The following is a 13,363-nucleotide window of genomic DNA, read 5'->3' as shown; positions in this document are numbered from 1 at the left end:
TATGGCAGCTGAGATTCTAGCTATCTGTATAACAGAACATTCTGTCCCAGTGGCTGCACAGATCCTATCTGATCCCCATTGTAAGCAGCAGTCCTGTCCTGCTTTATGGCAGCTGAGATTCTAGCTATCTGTATAACAGAACATTCTGTCCCAGTGGCTGCACAGATCCTATCTGATCCCCATTGTAAGCAGCAGTCCTGTCCTGCTTTATGGCAGCTGAGATTCTAGCTATCTGTATAACAGAGCATTCTGTCCCAGTGGCTGCACAGATCCTATCTGATCCCCATTGTAAGCAGCAGTCCTGTCCTGCTTTATGGCAGCTGAGATTCTAGCTATCTGTATAACAGAACATTCTGTCCCAGTGGCTGCACAAATCCTATCTGATCCCCATTGTAAGCAGCAGTCCTACCCTGCTTTATGGCAGCTGAGATTCTAGCTATCTGTATAACAGAACATTCTGTCACAGAGGCTGCACAGATCTTATCTGATCCCCATTGTAAGCAGCAGTCCTGTCCTGCTTTATGGCAACTGAGATTCTAGCTATCTGTATAACAGAACATTCTGTCCCAGTGGCTGCACAGATCCTATCTGATCCCCATTGTAAGCAGCAGTCCTGTCCTGCTTTATGGCAGCTGAGTGCTTCCCTGTAATAGGTGCCTTATTCAAAACATGGGCGATGCAAGTGATATGTGTGTTTGCCCACTTTTCGGTCTCTGGGGAGGAATTGCATTTATGGGAAGGAAAAGATCCTCTGATCATACAAGTAGGTCTAAATGGCAATTAACCCACAGAGCACATTCCAGTGGAAGTCCGGCCCGGCTTGCAAGTGGAATTGGATCCCAGGGAATTAGCCGCACACTTTATGAATAAACAAGATGATACATTAGGAGACCTCACAGGGATTATACAGAGGCATTATCTTCTATTAGGGATTAAAAAGTGGACACAGTGAGAGATAGAGAAATAACATTGCTTTTGTATCCAGGCTTCCATTGCTAATCCCAGAATTGCAGGAACTAAAGCTTTTTACCTGCAGTTTTTGGTGTCTCTGGTGTCCCATTTCAGTGAGTAGCTGTGTTGCCTGTTTATGTTCAAACAACCCTAATCCTTGTTACAACTGTTACTGTTTCTGGAAGGTTCGTCTAATTGGGGTCACTGAAAACATACAGCCTTGGAATTCTACTTTCTTTTATTATAGTCTTCAAATCTAACTAATAGAATTTCTATCTCTTTGTGTAGTGCATTGTCCTAATACAGATATGGAGTGTTATTGCCGTTTCACAACAGGGCAGGTAGAGGGAATACTTATGCTGCCATAGTTTTATGGGATCTCTCTGTACAGACTATGAGCAAACTTAGGGGACTGTTCCTGCTGAATTGTGCTTAGTACAGGGAATCCCTATGCTGCCATAGTTTTATGGGATCTCTCTGTACAGACTATGAGCAAACTTAGGGGACTGTTCCTGCTGAATTGTGCTTAGTACAGGGAATACCTATGCTGCCATAGTTTTATGGGATCTCTCTGTATAGACTATGAGCAAACTTAGGGGACTGTTCCTGCTGAATTGTGCTTAGTACAGGGAATACCTATGCTGCCATAGTTTTATGGGATCTCTCTGTACAGACTATGAGCAAACTTAGGGGACTGTTCCTGCTGAATTGTGCTTAGTACAGGGAATACCTATGCTGCCATAGTTTTATGGGATCTCTCTGTACAGACTATGAGCAAACTTAGGGGACTGTTCCTGCTGAATTGTGCTTAGTACAGGGAATACCTATGCTGCCTTAGTTTTATGGGATTTCTCTGTACAGACTATGAGCAAACCTAGGGGCTGTTCCTGCTGAATTGTGCTTAGTACAGGGAATACCTATGCTGCCTTAGTTTTATGGGATCTCTCTGTACAGACTATGAGCAAACTTAGGGGACTGTTCCTGCTGAATTGTGCTTAGTACAGGGAATACCTATGCTGCCATAGTTTTATGGGATCTCTCTGTACAGACTATGAGCAAATTTAGGGGACTGTTCTTGCTGAATTGTGCTTAGTACAGGGGAATACCTATGCTGCCTTAGTTTTATGGGATCTCTCTGTACAGACTATGAGCAAATTTAGGGGACTGTTCCTGTTGAATTGTGCTTAGTACAGGGAATACCTATGCTGCCTTAGTTTTATGGGATCTCTCTGTACAGACTATGAGCAAACTTAGGGACTGTTCCTGCTGAATTGTGCTTAGTACAGGGAATACCTATGCTGCCATAGTTTTATGGGATCTCTCTGTACAGACTATGAGCAAACTTAGTAGGGACTGTTCCTGCTGAATTGTGCTTAGTACAGGGAATACCTATACTGCCATAGTTTTATGGGATCTCTCTGTACAGACTATGAGCAAACTTAGGGGACTGTTCCTGCTAAATTGTGCTTAGTACAGGGAATACCTATGCTGCCATAGTTTTATGGGATATCTCTGTATAGACTATGAGCAAACTGAGGGGACTGTTCCTGCTGAATTGTTCTTAATATTTTCATTAGTCAAATCCAAAGGGAAGGTATAAATGAAAGCATAGTTGCCCTGTAAGCTCATGGGAGGTACCAAAATTACAGAATCTTTATTGAAGGAGTGGTATGTCCAGGTATAAATAGATACATTTACTGGTTATGCTCTAATTCTATCCTTGTTATTAACACTTTGGGATCCCTAGTGCATATTAAGACGTCTCCTTGATCCCCCTAAGCTCTGACATGTCTCCTGCACCATGTCCTGCTCCTTCTCATCAAAGGAAGGTTCCTCTCTGGAGTGGGACTTCTCTTCCCAACTCGGACCCGGCGTATGCAAAGCACTGGCAAGTCCTGGAACGACTTGAAAGGGCCTGTTATCTGCACGGTTTTTCTTGGCTTCGTTTTATGTTCTTTGGTTCTCCACCAAACCTCATAAAGTGATAAAACTTTCAGAAGGAGAGCAAACTGCCATGCAGGTCAGCAAACTCACTCTCCGGCATGTTTTATACTCTCTCTGTCTCCTTGCTTTTGCCCTTTCCTTAGTGGGAAAAATTTTACCCTTCATTGAGGTATATACATAGATAGTGTTTGCTGAACTGTAACTTCCCCAGATTATATGAGAAGATACTCAGTCAACATGTTGTAGTCCCATGATCAACTAGAAGAGTATCCCATCTCATTATAAATGGCCTTCAGACTGGGCCCCCTTAGCTCATAACAAGGTTACAGATATATAGAAACATTGGGGTAACAGTCACCCTGCTATAGTTCCAGGGGTACCCAGGGCACAAATAACCACTCACCCCAAATCTCCCCCTAACTGGCCTTCAGACTGGCCCCCCTTAGCTCATAACAAGGTTACAGATATATAGAAACATTGGGGTAACAGTCACCCTGCTATATTTCCAGGGGTACCCAGGGTACAAATAAGCACTCACCCCAAATCTCCCCCTAACTGACCTTCAGGCTGGGCCCCTTAGCTCATAACAAGGTTACAGATATATAGAAACATTGGGGTCACTCTGCTATAGTCCCAGGGGTACCCAGGGTACAAATAAACACTCACCCCAAATCTCCCCCTAACTGACCTTCAGACTGGGTCCCCTTAGCTCATAACAAGGTTACAGATATATAGAAACATTGGGGTAACAGTCACCCTGCTATAGTTCCAGGGTACAAATAAACATTCACCCCAAATCTCCCCCTAACTGGCCTTCAGACTGGGCCCCCTTAGCTCATAACAAGGTTACAGATATATAGAAACATTGGGGTAACAGTCCCCCTCCAGGGGTGCACATTCTGCTGAGTCCATGTTACCTGCAAAATAACAACTGGGCGCTATTTGCTTTATACAGTTGACTTGCAGCAGGGCCTGGGCACATCGTTACTGGCCAGGCTGAATGGACCTGGATCTTTCTGAATGTCGGCCGGATGGGGCCCATCAGCAAACCCTTTGTCTGGGTTTCTATGTATTTAGAATCGGTTCCCCTGACACAAACAGGATCCCAGGCCAGCAGTGCGGCTCATGTGACCCGGTTGGGAGAGGTGCAATTATTACCCCACAGTGCCCAACAAATCATAAGGCTCAGTAGATGGAGTTGGTGGCCTGTTGGACATTAAAGGGATACTGTGATGGGAAACATTTCTTTTTTTCAAAACACATCAGTTAATAGTGCTGCTCCAGCAGAATTCTGCACTGAAATCCATTTCTCACAAGAGCAAACTGATTTTTTTTATATTTAATTTTGAAATCTGACATGGGGCTAGACATATTGTCAGTTTCCCAGCTGCCCCCAGTCATGTGACTTGTGCTCTGATAAACTTCAGTCACTCTTTACTGCTGTACTGCAAGTTGGAGTGATATCACCCCCCCCCCCCAAACAGCCTAACAACAGAACAATGGGAAGGTAACCAGATAGCAGCTCCCTAACACAAGATAACAGCTGCCTGGTAGATCTAAGAACAGCACTCAATAGTAAAATCCAGGTCCCACTGAGACACATTCAGTTACATTGAGTAGGAGAAACAGCCTGCCAGAAAGCAGTTCCATCCTAAAGTGCTGGCTCTTTCTGAAATCACATGACCAGGCAAAATAACCTGAGATGCACCTACACACCAATATTACAACTAAATTCACTTTGAAATTTTATATTGTAGAGTGAATTATTTGCAGTGTAACGAATGTCATTTAGAAATAAAAACGACATCATAAAAATCACGTCAGAATCCCTTTAAGGACAGTGCACTGTATGTATTAATGAATCTCTTAATTTAAATAGCTCCTTAACCCATACAGGTATTGGACCTTTTATCCAGAATACACAGGACCTGAGGTTTGCTGGATAATGGATCATTCCGTTATTTGGATCTTTATACCTTAAGTCTACTAGAAAATCATGAAAACATTAAATAAACCCAATAGGCTGGTTTTGCTTCCAATAAGGATTAATTATATCTTAGTCGGGATCAAGTACAAGATACTGTTTTATTATTACACAGATAAAGGAAATCAGTTTAAAAAATGTGAATTATTTGGATAAAATGAGTGTCTATGGGAAACGGCCTTTCCGTGATTCTGTGCTTTCTGGATGACAGATCCGGTACATGTATTGTGTTTTTCTGCTTAAAGCTGGAGTAGTTCTGCCTGTATACTAGCTGTGTGCAAGGGGGGGGGGGGTTGAATCTCCCCTTTAGGGATCCATGCCACTGACTGAATGCCATTCATGGGGGAACCAACCGTTTCCTGCACAGAAAATGTATTGGACATCTCTGTGACTGAATAGAATGCTCTGTTATACAGATAGCTAGAATCTCAGCTGCCATAAAGCAGGACAGGACTGCTGCTTACACTGGGGATCAGATAGGATCTGTGCAGCCACTGGGACAGAATGTTCTGTTATACAGATAGCTAGAATCTCAGCTGCCATAAAGCAGGACAGGACTGCTGCTTACAATGGGGATCAGAAAGGATCTGTGCAGCCACTGGGACAGAATGTTCTGTTATACAGATAGCCAGAATCTCAGCTGCCATAAAGCAGGACAGGACTGCTGCTTACAATGGGGATCAGATAGGATCTGTGCAGCCACTGGGACAGAATGTTCTGTTATACAGATAGCTAGAATCTCAGCTGCCATAAAGCAGGGCAGGACTGTTGCTTCCAATGGGGATCAGAAAGGATCTGTGCAGCCACTGGGACAGAATGTTCTGTTATACAGATAGCCAGAATCTCAGCTGCCATAAAGCAGGACAGGACTGCTGCTTACAATGGGGATCAGATAGGATCTGTGCAGCCACTGGGACAGAATGTTCTGTTATACAGATAGCTAGAATCTCAGCTGCCATAAAGCAGGACAGGACTGCTGCTTACAATGGGAATCAGATAGGATCTGTGCAGCCACTGGGACAGAATGTTCTGTTATACAGATAGCCAGAATCTCAGCTGCCATAAAGCAGGACAGGACTGCTGCTTACAATGGGGATCAGATAGGATCTGTGCAGCCACTGGGACAGAATGTTCTGTTATACAGATAGCTAGAATCTCAGCTGCCATAAAGCAGGGCAGGACTGTTGCTTCCAATGGGGATCAGATAGGATCTGTGCAGCCACTGGGACAGAATGTTCTGTTATACAGATAGCCAGAATCTCAGCTGCCATAAAGCAGGACAGGACTGCTGCTTACAATGGGAATCAGATAGGATCTGTTCAGCCACTGGGACAGAATGTTCTGTTATACAGATAGCTAGAATCTTAGCTGCCATAAAGCAGGGCAGGACTGTTGCTTCCAATGGGGATCAGAAAGGATCTGTGCAGCCACTGGGACAGAATGTTCTGTTATACAGATAGCCAGAATCTCAGCTGCCATAAAGCAGGACAGGACTGCTGCTTACAATGGGGATCAGATAGGATCTGTGCAGCCACTGGGACAGAATGTTCTGTTATACAGATAGCTAGAATCTCAGCTGCCATAAAGCAGGACAGGACTGCTGCTTACAATGGGAATCAGATAGGACCTGTGCAGCCACTGGGACAGAATGCTCTGTTATACAGATAGTTAGAATCTCAGCTGCCATAAAGCAGGACAGGACTGCTGCTTCCAATGGGAATCAGATGGGATCTGTGCAGCCACTGAGATAGGATGCTCAGTTATAAAGATTTTAAGAGAGACCATAGCAGTAGGGTGACCCCAGAAAACTAAATTTTTTATACAATGCACATTGTAACTCAAATTGAGTTTACACTAAGATTCTTGCCTAGAATATTTTGTTACAAAGCAGATCAAGATCTACTGCCACTTGTGAATACAGGAGTTGTCCATAGAAGTATAAGCAAACGCCCTCCCTTATCCAAGTAGAAAAGTAGTTGAAGAATTTCAGTAAATCACTTTACCCACCCCATAAATTTCCTGCTTTGTCTAATGTTCTGCTTGAGTTTCTGGCACAATACATGAGTTATATTGGGATAGTAGAGTCCCTTAAAGGATATGAATAGTTGGTTTATTGTATTGATGAACGTTGGCTATAGAAATCCCTAACCTTTTCTTTAGACCAGAGTGAATGAGAGGCACCAGGCCAGACTCAGGGTGGCAGGGACGTGGATTAATGAGCTTCCCAGGTTATCAAGGCAATAAAACTTCCGCTATTCACAGTGCTGATTCACTGGCACATACTCAGACATCACACAAATCACAATGGGCTCAGCTTGTTACAGGTCAGACAATGGGCGTCTGCCATGTCCATATTGATTATGGCTGAAGATGGTGTTGTTTATATTCCCTGACACTCCTTTCTTTCCCGTCTTCTCCCCTTGACCATTTCTATTTTCATTGATAAAATGCTCTATGTTCCTTCTCATTGTACAATAGTTGGAACCCATTGCTGTGCCTTTGTGTGCCATGAGCTATATTCTTATAGGAGTCTGCTGTCTTACGCCATGTTTGTTTTATATAAAGGCTCCTTGGCCACAGAGGGTTTGGGCTGCCTGTATACAAGGGTCTTTATGAATATAACCTGGGGCAGAGATACATGAACGTCCAGCAGTGCACTCGGTTGAGGATGATCCGGATTGGGCTCTATTTTTCTTGCTATAGAATTGGTCCGGACACTCCTGTTTTTCTAGAACTCTCGTTAAAAGCTATTTATATTCCTGACTTCTAGTTAGGGAGCATTTTATGACCTCTGTCTTTTGATAATTAAAGGGTCGGGTATCCTGCCCTCAATGTTTTCGTCAGGGATAAAAGCAGAGTCAGGATCTGGTAACTGTCCCAATGGGTAACCACACAGCCCCGTCCATTATATTTGACTTCCTCTTGCCACCGATGAAGAGGGATTCATTTCTTTCCATCATTTAACCCTCTTCTCAGGCGGCTGCCTTTCCCTCAGCCTCTCTGCTCTCTCTATAATCAGTATCTTGCATGTTCCCCTATTGTTCTTCTAGAGCAGTGATCCCCAACCAGTAGCTCATGATCAACAGGTTGCTCTCCAACCCCTTGGATGTTGCTCTCAGTGGCCTCAAAGCAGCTGCTTGTTTTTGAATTCCAGGCTTGGAAGCCAGTTTTAATTCTATAAAAACTAAGGATATCGCCAAGTAGAGTCTCCTGTAGGCTGCCAGTCCACATAGGGGCTACCAAATGGCCAATCACAACCCTTATTTGTCACCGCAAGGGACTTTTTCATGCTTGTGTTGCTCCCAAACTCTACATTTTAATGTGGCTCATGGGTAAAAAAGGTTGGGGACCCCTGTCCTAGAGAAAGCTCTGTAGGTGTAGAGAACCAAGAAGATACCAAGATGCTGAGGAAATGGATGTAGCTGGTAGAGCTAGAGAGCCACTAGATTCGTAATCCTGAGGATGCTCATCGTCATAGGCCAGTTACATGGCCACTCAAGACTATGTTGGCAGCCTGTGGGCACAACACTGCTCTCTCTGATCAGTATCCAATTGAGGTTTCTTGGGCATTGATCAAATCCAAGCAGTCAAAGATCATGGATAGAGTTGTGGGTTTGAGCCAAATAGGATACAATCTGCTTGTTGAATAATTAGCATATTTTATGATCTAAAATCTATATTAAAAGTGCTTGTCCACCCATGCCGCACCTCATTGCTCCAACAATTTCTTTTTTCAGGCAAAACAAAGATCAGAATAAGAAAGTGGCGACACTAAAGCACAAGGAACAAGTGGAGAAGAAGAAGAACGCGCAGCTCTTGGACGAAGCCAGGAGGAGAGAAGACAACCTGACAGACAGCTCGCAGCAATTACAGGTAAGATCTGAAAGGGAGGCACTAGGGGCCGCAGCATGAAGACGGACTCTGTTACCCGGCATGTAGTATGGCTGAGTTCTAGGGGCATTTGTCAGTGACACTGTAAATATTTACTAAGTTTCATCTACTCATTGTGGTAGGTTCACTATCATGTAATGTAGGAGTGTAACTATAGGGAGTGATGGGGTTGCAAAGCCTTTGTTTTTCTAGTTGTCTAATAACTGAGGTTCGTAAACTAAACTAAAGAAACTGTAAAAACCATGTTTTTTAACCTGATCCTAATTCTGTGTCCTACTGGCTTTCTTCTTCTTTTCATCCAAGTCTCCTCCTTGTCCTCATTACAGCCCATGGCTCTTTCAGTTTGCAACTCCTCCATGTGTCCCACATCTTCTCCATCCTCATACAGGTTTTTCTATTTCCCTAAACCACATCCCTTTCTTTCCCCTCCTTTGGACAAAGTTCAGCCATGCTCTGTCTCTTCTCTGACTTTCCCCTGGAAGTCTCTCCCATTTGGCAATCAGTCCTGCGTCTCATTTTCTTCATTCCAGCTCATGGTTCCTTCTTTTCCTCTTTCAGTTCTTCCACATTGTTTTATATTTTTCTCTCTGAGGTCTTTTCCTTTCATTGAACTGTGCAACTTTTCTCATCTTATCCCTTCTTCCCACGTAGATATATCCATGAAAGCAGGGTCAGCCTGGCCAGCATAAGTACCCAAGGATCTCCTGGTAGTAGATTTAGCATGGTCTACATCTAATTGTTATGAGAATGGACTCTTGGTGCCATGTTCTGTTTGGCCCGAGTCCGGCACTGCATGAAATCTTTACCTCCATAGCCTTTTATAGAGAGTAGATATTCACACATACTCTGCAGACAGCCAATAATAACAGCTTTTTATATGAAATTGAGAAATATATTTTAGGTGGAAGATCCAGCACTCCAACAGTCAGCACAATTTTTACTGTTCTTTTGTCAATCAATTTGGAATATGTTTCTGTATCTATATAAACATTATTACATATAAAATCTATGTATTTTTATCTACTGCTTTTGCTGTGGAGCCACATGTTCTATTTATGTTCCGGGCGTTTTATTCAAAGGTTTTGGGTTTGAGGTCAGTTCACAGAAAACCCAGTTTTAGCTCCTTTGGTCTGAGTGGTTTTGGCCGGAGCAAATGGCACAATATTATACGACCTTTGGAAAACAAGATCAGCATCTTCCCGTAATGTTCATCTGCACACGCCCCATTGCTTTTGAATTCCGTGACGGATGTGAAGAACGTGGTGTTGGGCAAGAAAGTGGGTCTGGCGTCCCTTAGAACCGGCACAGAAATGATGAGAGAAATTACTTTTGTGGTATACTTACTTAAAGGGGCCTTAATAAATGAAATGTTTATTTGTCCCCATTGGAAGCAGCAGTCCTGTCCTGCTTTATGGCAGCCGAGATTCTAGCTATCTGTATAACAGAACATTCTGTCCCAGTGGCTGCACAGATCCTATCTGATCCCCATTGTAAGCAGCAGTCCTGTCCTGCTTTATGGCAGCTGAGATTCTAGCTCTCTGTATAACAGAACATTCTGTCCCAGTGGCTGCACAGATCCTATCTGATCCCCATTGTAAGCAGCAGTCCTGCCCTGCTTTATGGCAGCTGAGATTCTAGCTATCTGTATAACAGAACATTCTGTGCCAGTGGCTGCACAGATCCTATCTGATCCCTATTGTAAGCAGCAGTCCTGCCCTGCTTTATGGCAGCTGAGATTCTAGCTATCTGTATAACAGAACATTCTGTCCCAGTGGCTGCACAGATCCTATCTGATCCCCATTGTAAGCAGCAGTCCTGTCCTGCTTTATGGCAGCTGAGATTCTAGCTATCTGTATAACAGAACATTCTGTCCCAGTGGCTGCACAGATCCTATCTGATCCCCATTGTAAGCAGCAGTCCTGTCCTGCTTTATGGCAGCTGAGATTCTAGCTCTCTGTATAACAGAACATTCTGTCCCAGTGGCTGCACAGATCCTATCTGATCCCCATTGTAAGCAGCAGTCCTGCCCTGCTTTATGGCAGCTGAGATTCTAGCTATCTGTATAACAGAACATTCTGTGCCAGTGGCTGCACAGATCCTATCTGATCCCTATTGTAAGCAGCAGTCCTGCCCTGCTTTATGGCAGCTGAGATTCTAGCTATCTGTATAACAGAACATTCTGTCCCAGTGGCTGCACAGATCCTATCTGATCCCCATTGTAAGCAGCAGTCCTGTCCTGCTTTATGGCAGCTGAGATTCTAGCTATCTGTATAACAGAACATTCTGTCCCAGTGGCTGCACAGATCCTATCTGATCCCCATTGTAAGCAGCAGTCCTGTCCTGCTTTATGGCAGCTGAGATTCTAGCTATCTGTATAACAGAACATTCTGTCCCAGTGGCTGCACAGATCCTATCTGATCCCCAGTGTAAGCAGCAGTCCTGTCCTGCTTTATGGCAGCTGAGATTCTAGCTATCTGTATAACAGAACATTCTGTCCCAGTGGCTGCACAGATCCTATCTGATCCCCATTGTAAGCAGCAGTTCTGTCCTGCTTTATGGCAGCTGAGATTCTAGCTATCTGTATAACAGAACATTCTGTCCCAGTGGCTGCACAGATCCTATCTGATCCCCAGTGTAAGCAGCAGTCCTGTCCTGCTTTATGGCAGCTGAGATTCTAGCTATCTGTATAACAGAACATTCTGTCCCAGTGGCTGCACAGATCCTATCTGATCCCCATTGTATGCAGCAGTTCTGTCCTGCTTTATGGCAGCTGAGATTCTAGCTATCTGTATAATAAAACTCACAATGTGGAACCCTTCTCAAACTGTTCATGATGGTTACAGCGAGTGGTGTATCAGAATTGTATCTGTTTATGTTCTAAATGTTCTCTCTTGCTTATTCAGATGTTCTTCACACCCAAAGACACTCTGATGTACCCAATACATGCCAGAGGCTTTTTCAAGTGGCACCAACCGTCCACATCAAAGTGTCTATGGGCGTGAAGAACATAAAAACATCTCCATGAAGTATCTGTAGAAGGTTTTTTTCTGGTCGGCTTTCGTTTAGCAGAAACACAACTTCAGCCTTTGTTTGTATTGAAGAAATGTTCTCCATCCCCTGAGTGGAAAGTGCAGCCAACTCTGGTTTCTTTGTGTTTATTGGTTTTCTTGTGTCTGGCCTGATGATCATTGAGGAGTCCTGATAAACTCTCTGATGTAGACAACAAATGCAGAAACTGTGAGCTTCTATGGTGGAGCTTTGTTGCGTGCTTTCTAGAAAAGAGTTCCAGCTCTTCAGAGTCTCCTATTCAAGAAGATCCCAGAAGCCTTTTTACTCTTTTGTGTCTGGTAAATAAAAGTGACAGAGGGGCCATTCAGAAATACGAAAGCAGCGAGACAGATTAGGGCCCCTGAAAATGTCTCCAATTAGACTTGGGGGGGAGGGTTTCATTCCCTCTCTAAGAGTCTACAATTTAGGTGCTTGGCCTCTGTGTCTTAGGCTGTTGTGTTTGCATATTTGGATCCAGGTCCCTGAGGTTTAGTGGTTTGGAGTCACGCCACAAAGCACATGGATCGGCCTTGCTGGCCGCCATCTTGTTCACAGATCTTGGCTCTCAGCCACGGTGTCCGGCAAAGACTCTGTGGTTTGGATGCTTTCCAGCTCACCCAGCCTGTTTACCTTGGACAAATAAGGTGTTACTGGATGTCTCTTGCTTGAGCCAGGACCTTACTGAGCTGCCCAGGAAGTCACAATGTTCACCTGGATGAAGTCTTGTCTGTGCCAGGCTGGACTGTGATGACGCTTGGTGCCAAGGAATGTCATTCTGGAGCTGCTCTTGCGCAGTGACTTGGTCTTTTATTGAAGCTAATTTTGCAGAGTAGAGCATAAAAGGGCCACAATTAGAAGCTGGTGAAATTATATAAAACGTTTGAAAGGCAACGGGTTTTGCTGTGTTTTTGCAAGGGGATAGGTTGGGGCTCAGTCAGAGGCCAGTTTGAAGGCAAATGCTTATTTACGGTCTTCTGTTTACCTGGAACTATAGCAGGTTGACTAATGTGACCATGGTTTTATATATCTGAGCTAACCGGGGCCCTACCAAATGCTGCACCAGAAAAATGGGCTTGTGTCCAAAAAGTATGCTTATCCTTCTCTGTCTATGCAATATATATTTATATATGTGTTGTAGATGTCATATGATTTCCCAGTATAGAGGGGTTGGCTCATTGTGTGCCTAAAGTATGGCTAAATATCCAACTGGGAGCCAGACCAATGCTGGGGTCTCCAGGCAAAGATCCTCTCTGTCCTCTTCTGCAAGGTTGAAGGAAACAGTCCATACCTAAGCAGGATTAGACAACGCTGACCACCACGGGATTCTGTGCCTCTAGCTGTTTAGCGCGGGGTCTGTAAGATTAAGATCAGGGCTCTTGCACTGGATCATGTCAGGGAGATTAATGGCTGCGTTGACAGACTCTTCTCCTATGAGAGATCTGGGCAAGAGCCTCCTTTGCCTCTTTGAAATAATAGGAGCCGTTGAGCGGGGAGAGAACATTTGGAGTGGAGGCCGAGGGAATTTAGAAATGTAGCCCCGCCATT

At 44.1% G+C, this 13,363-nt stretch overlaps 1 protein-coding gene across 12 annotated transcripts in view; it reads left to right on the top strand.

The window, feature by feature from the left end:
* erc1.S (ELKS/RAB6-interacting/CAST family member 1 S homeolog) overlaps nt 1-13,363 on the top strand; it is a 120,412-nt gene that overhangs the window by 68,616 nt on the left and 38,433 nt on the right. For all 12 annotated transcript variants that reach the window (XM_018254835.2, XM_018254836.2, XM_018254831.2 and 9 more), the window contains one exon: nt 8,617-8,752. In XM_018254835.2, the coding sequence (XP_018110324.1) occupies nt 8,617-8,752 (136 nt within the window). The remainder of the gene's footprint in view (nt 1-8,616; nt 8,753-13,363) is intronic.

The sequence above is a fragment of the Xenopus laevis genome, chromosome 3S (genome assembly GCF_017654675.1).
Source record: "Xenopus laevis strain J_2021 chromosome 3S, Xenopus_laevis_v10.1, whole genome shotgun sequence".
NCBI lineage: Eukaryota > Metazoa > Chordata > Amphibia > Anura > Pipidae > Xenopus > Xenopus laevis.
Note: the sequence above shows the minus strand (reverse complement) of the source record. Positions and strands in the feature narration are given on the sequence as shown.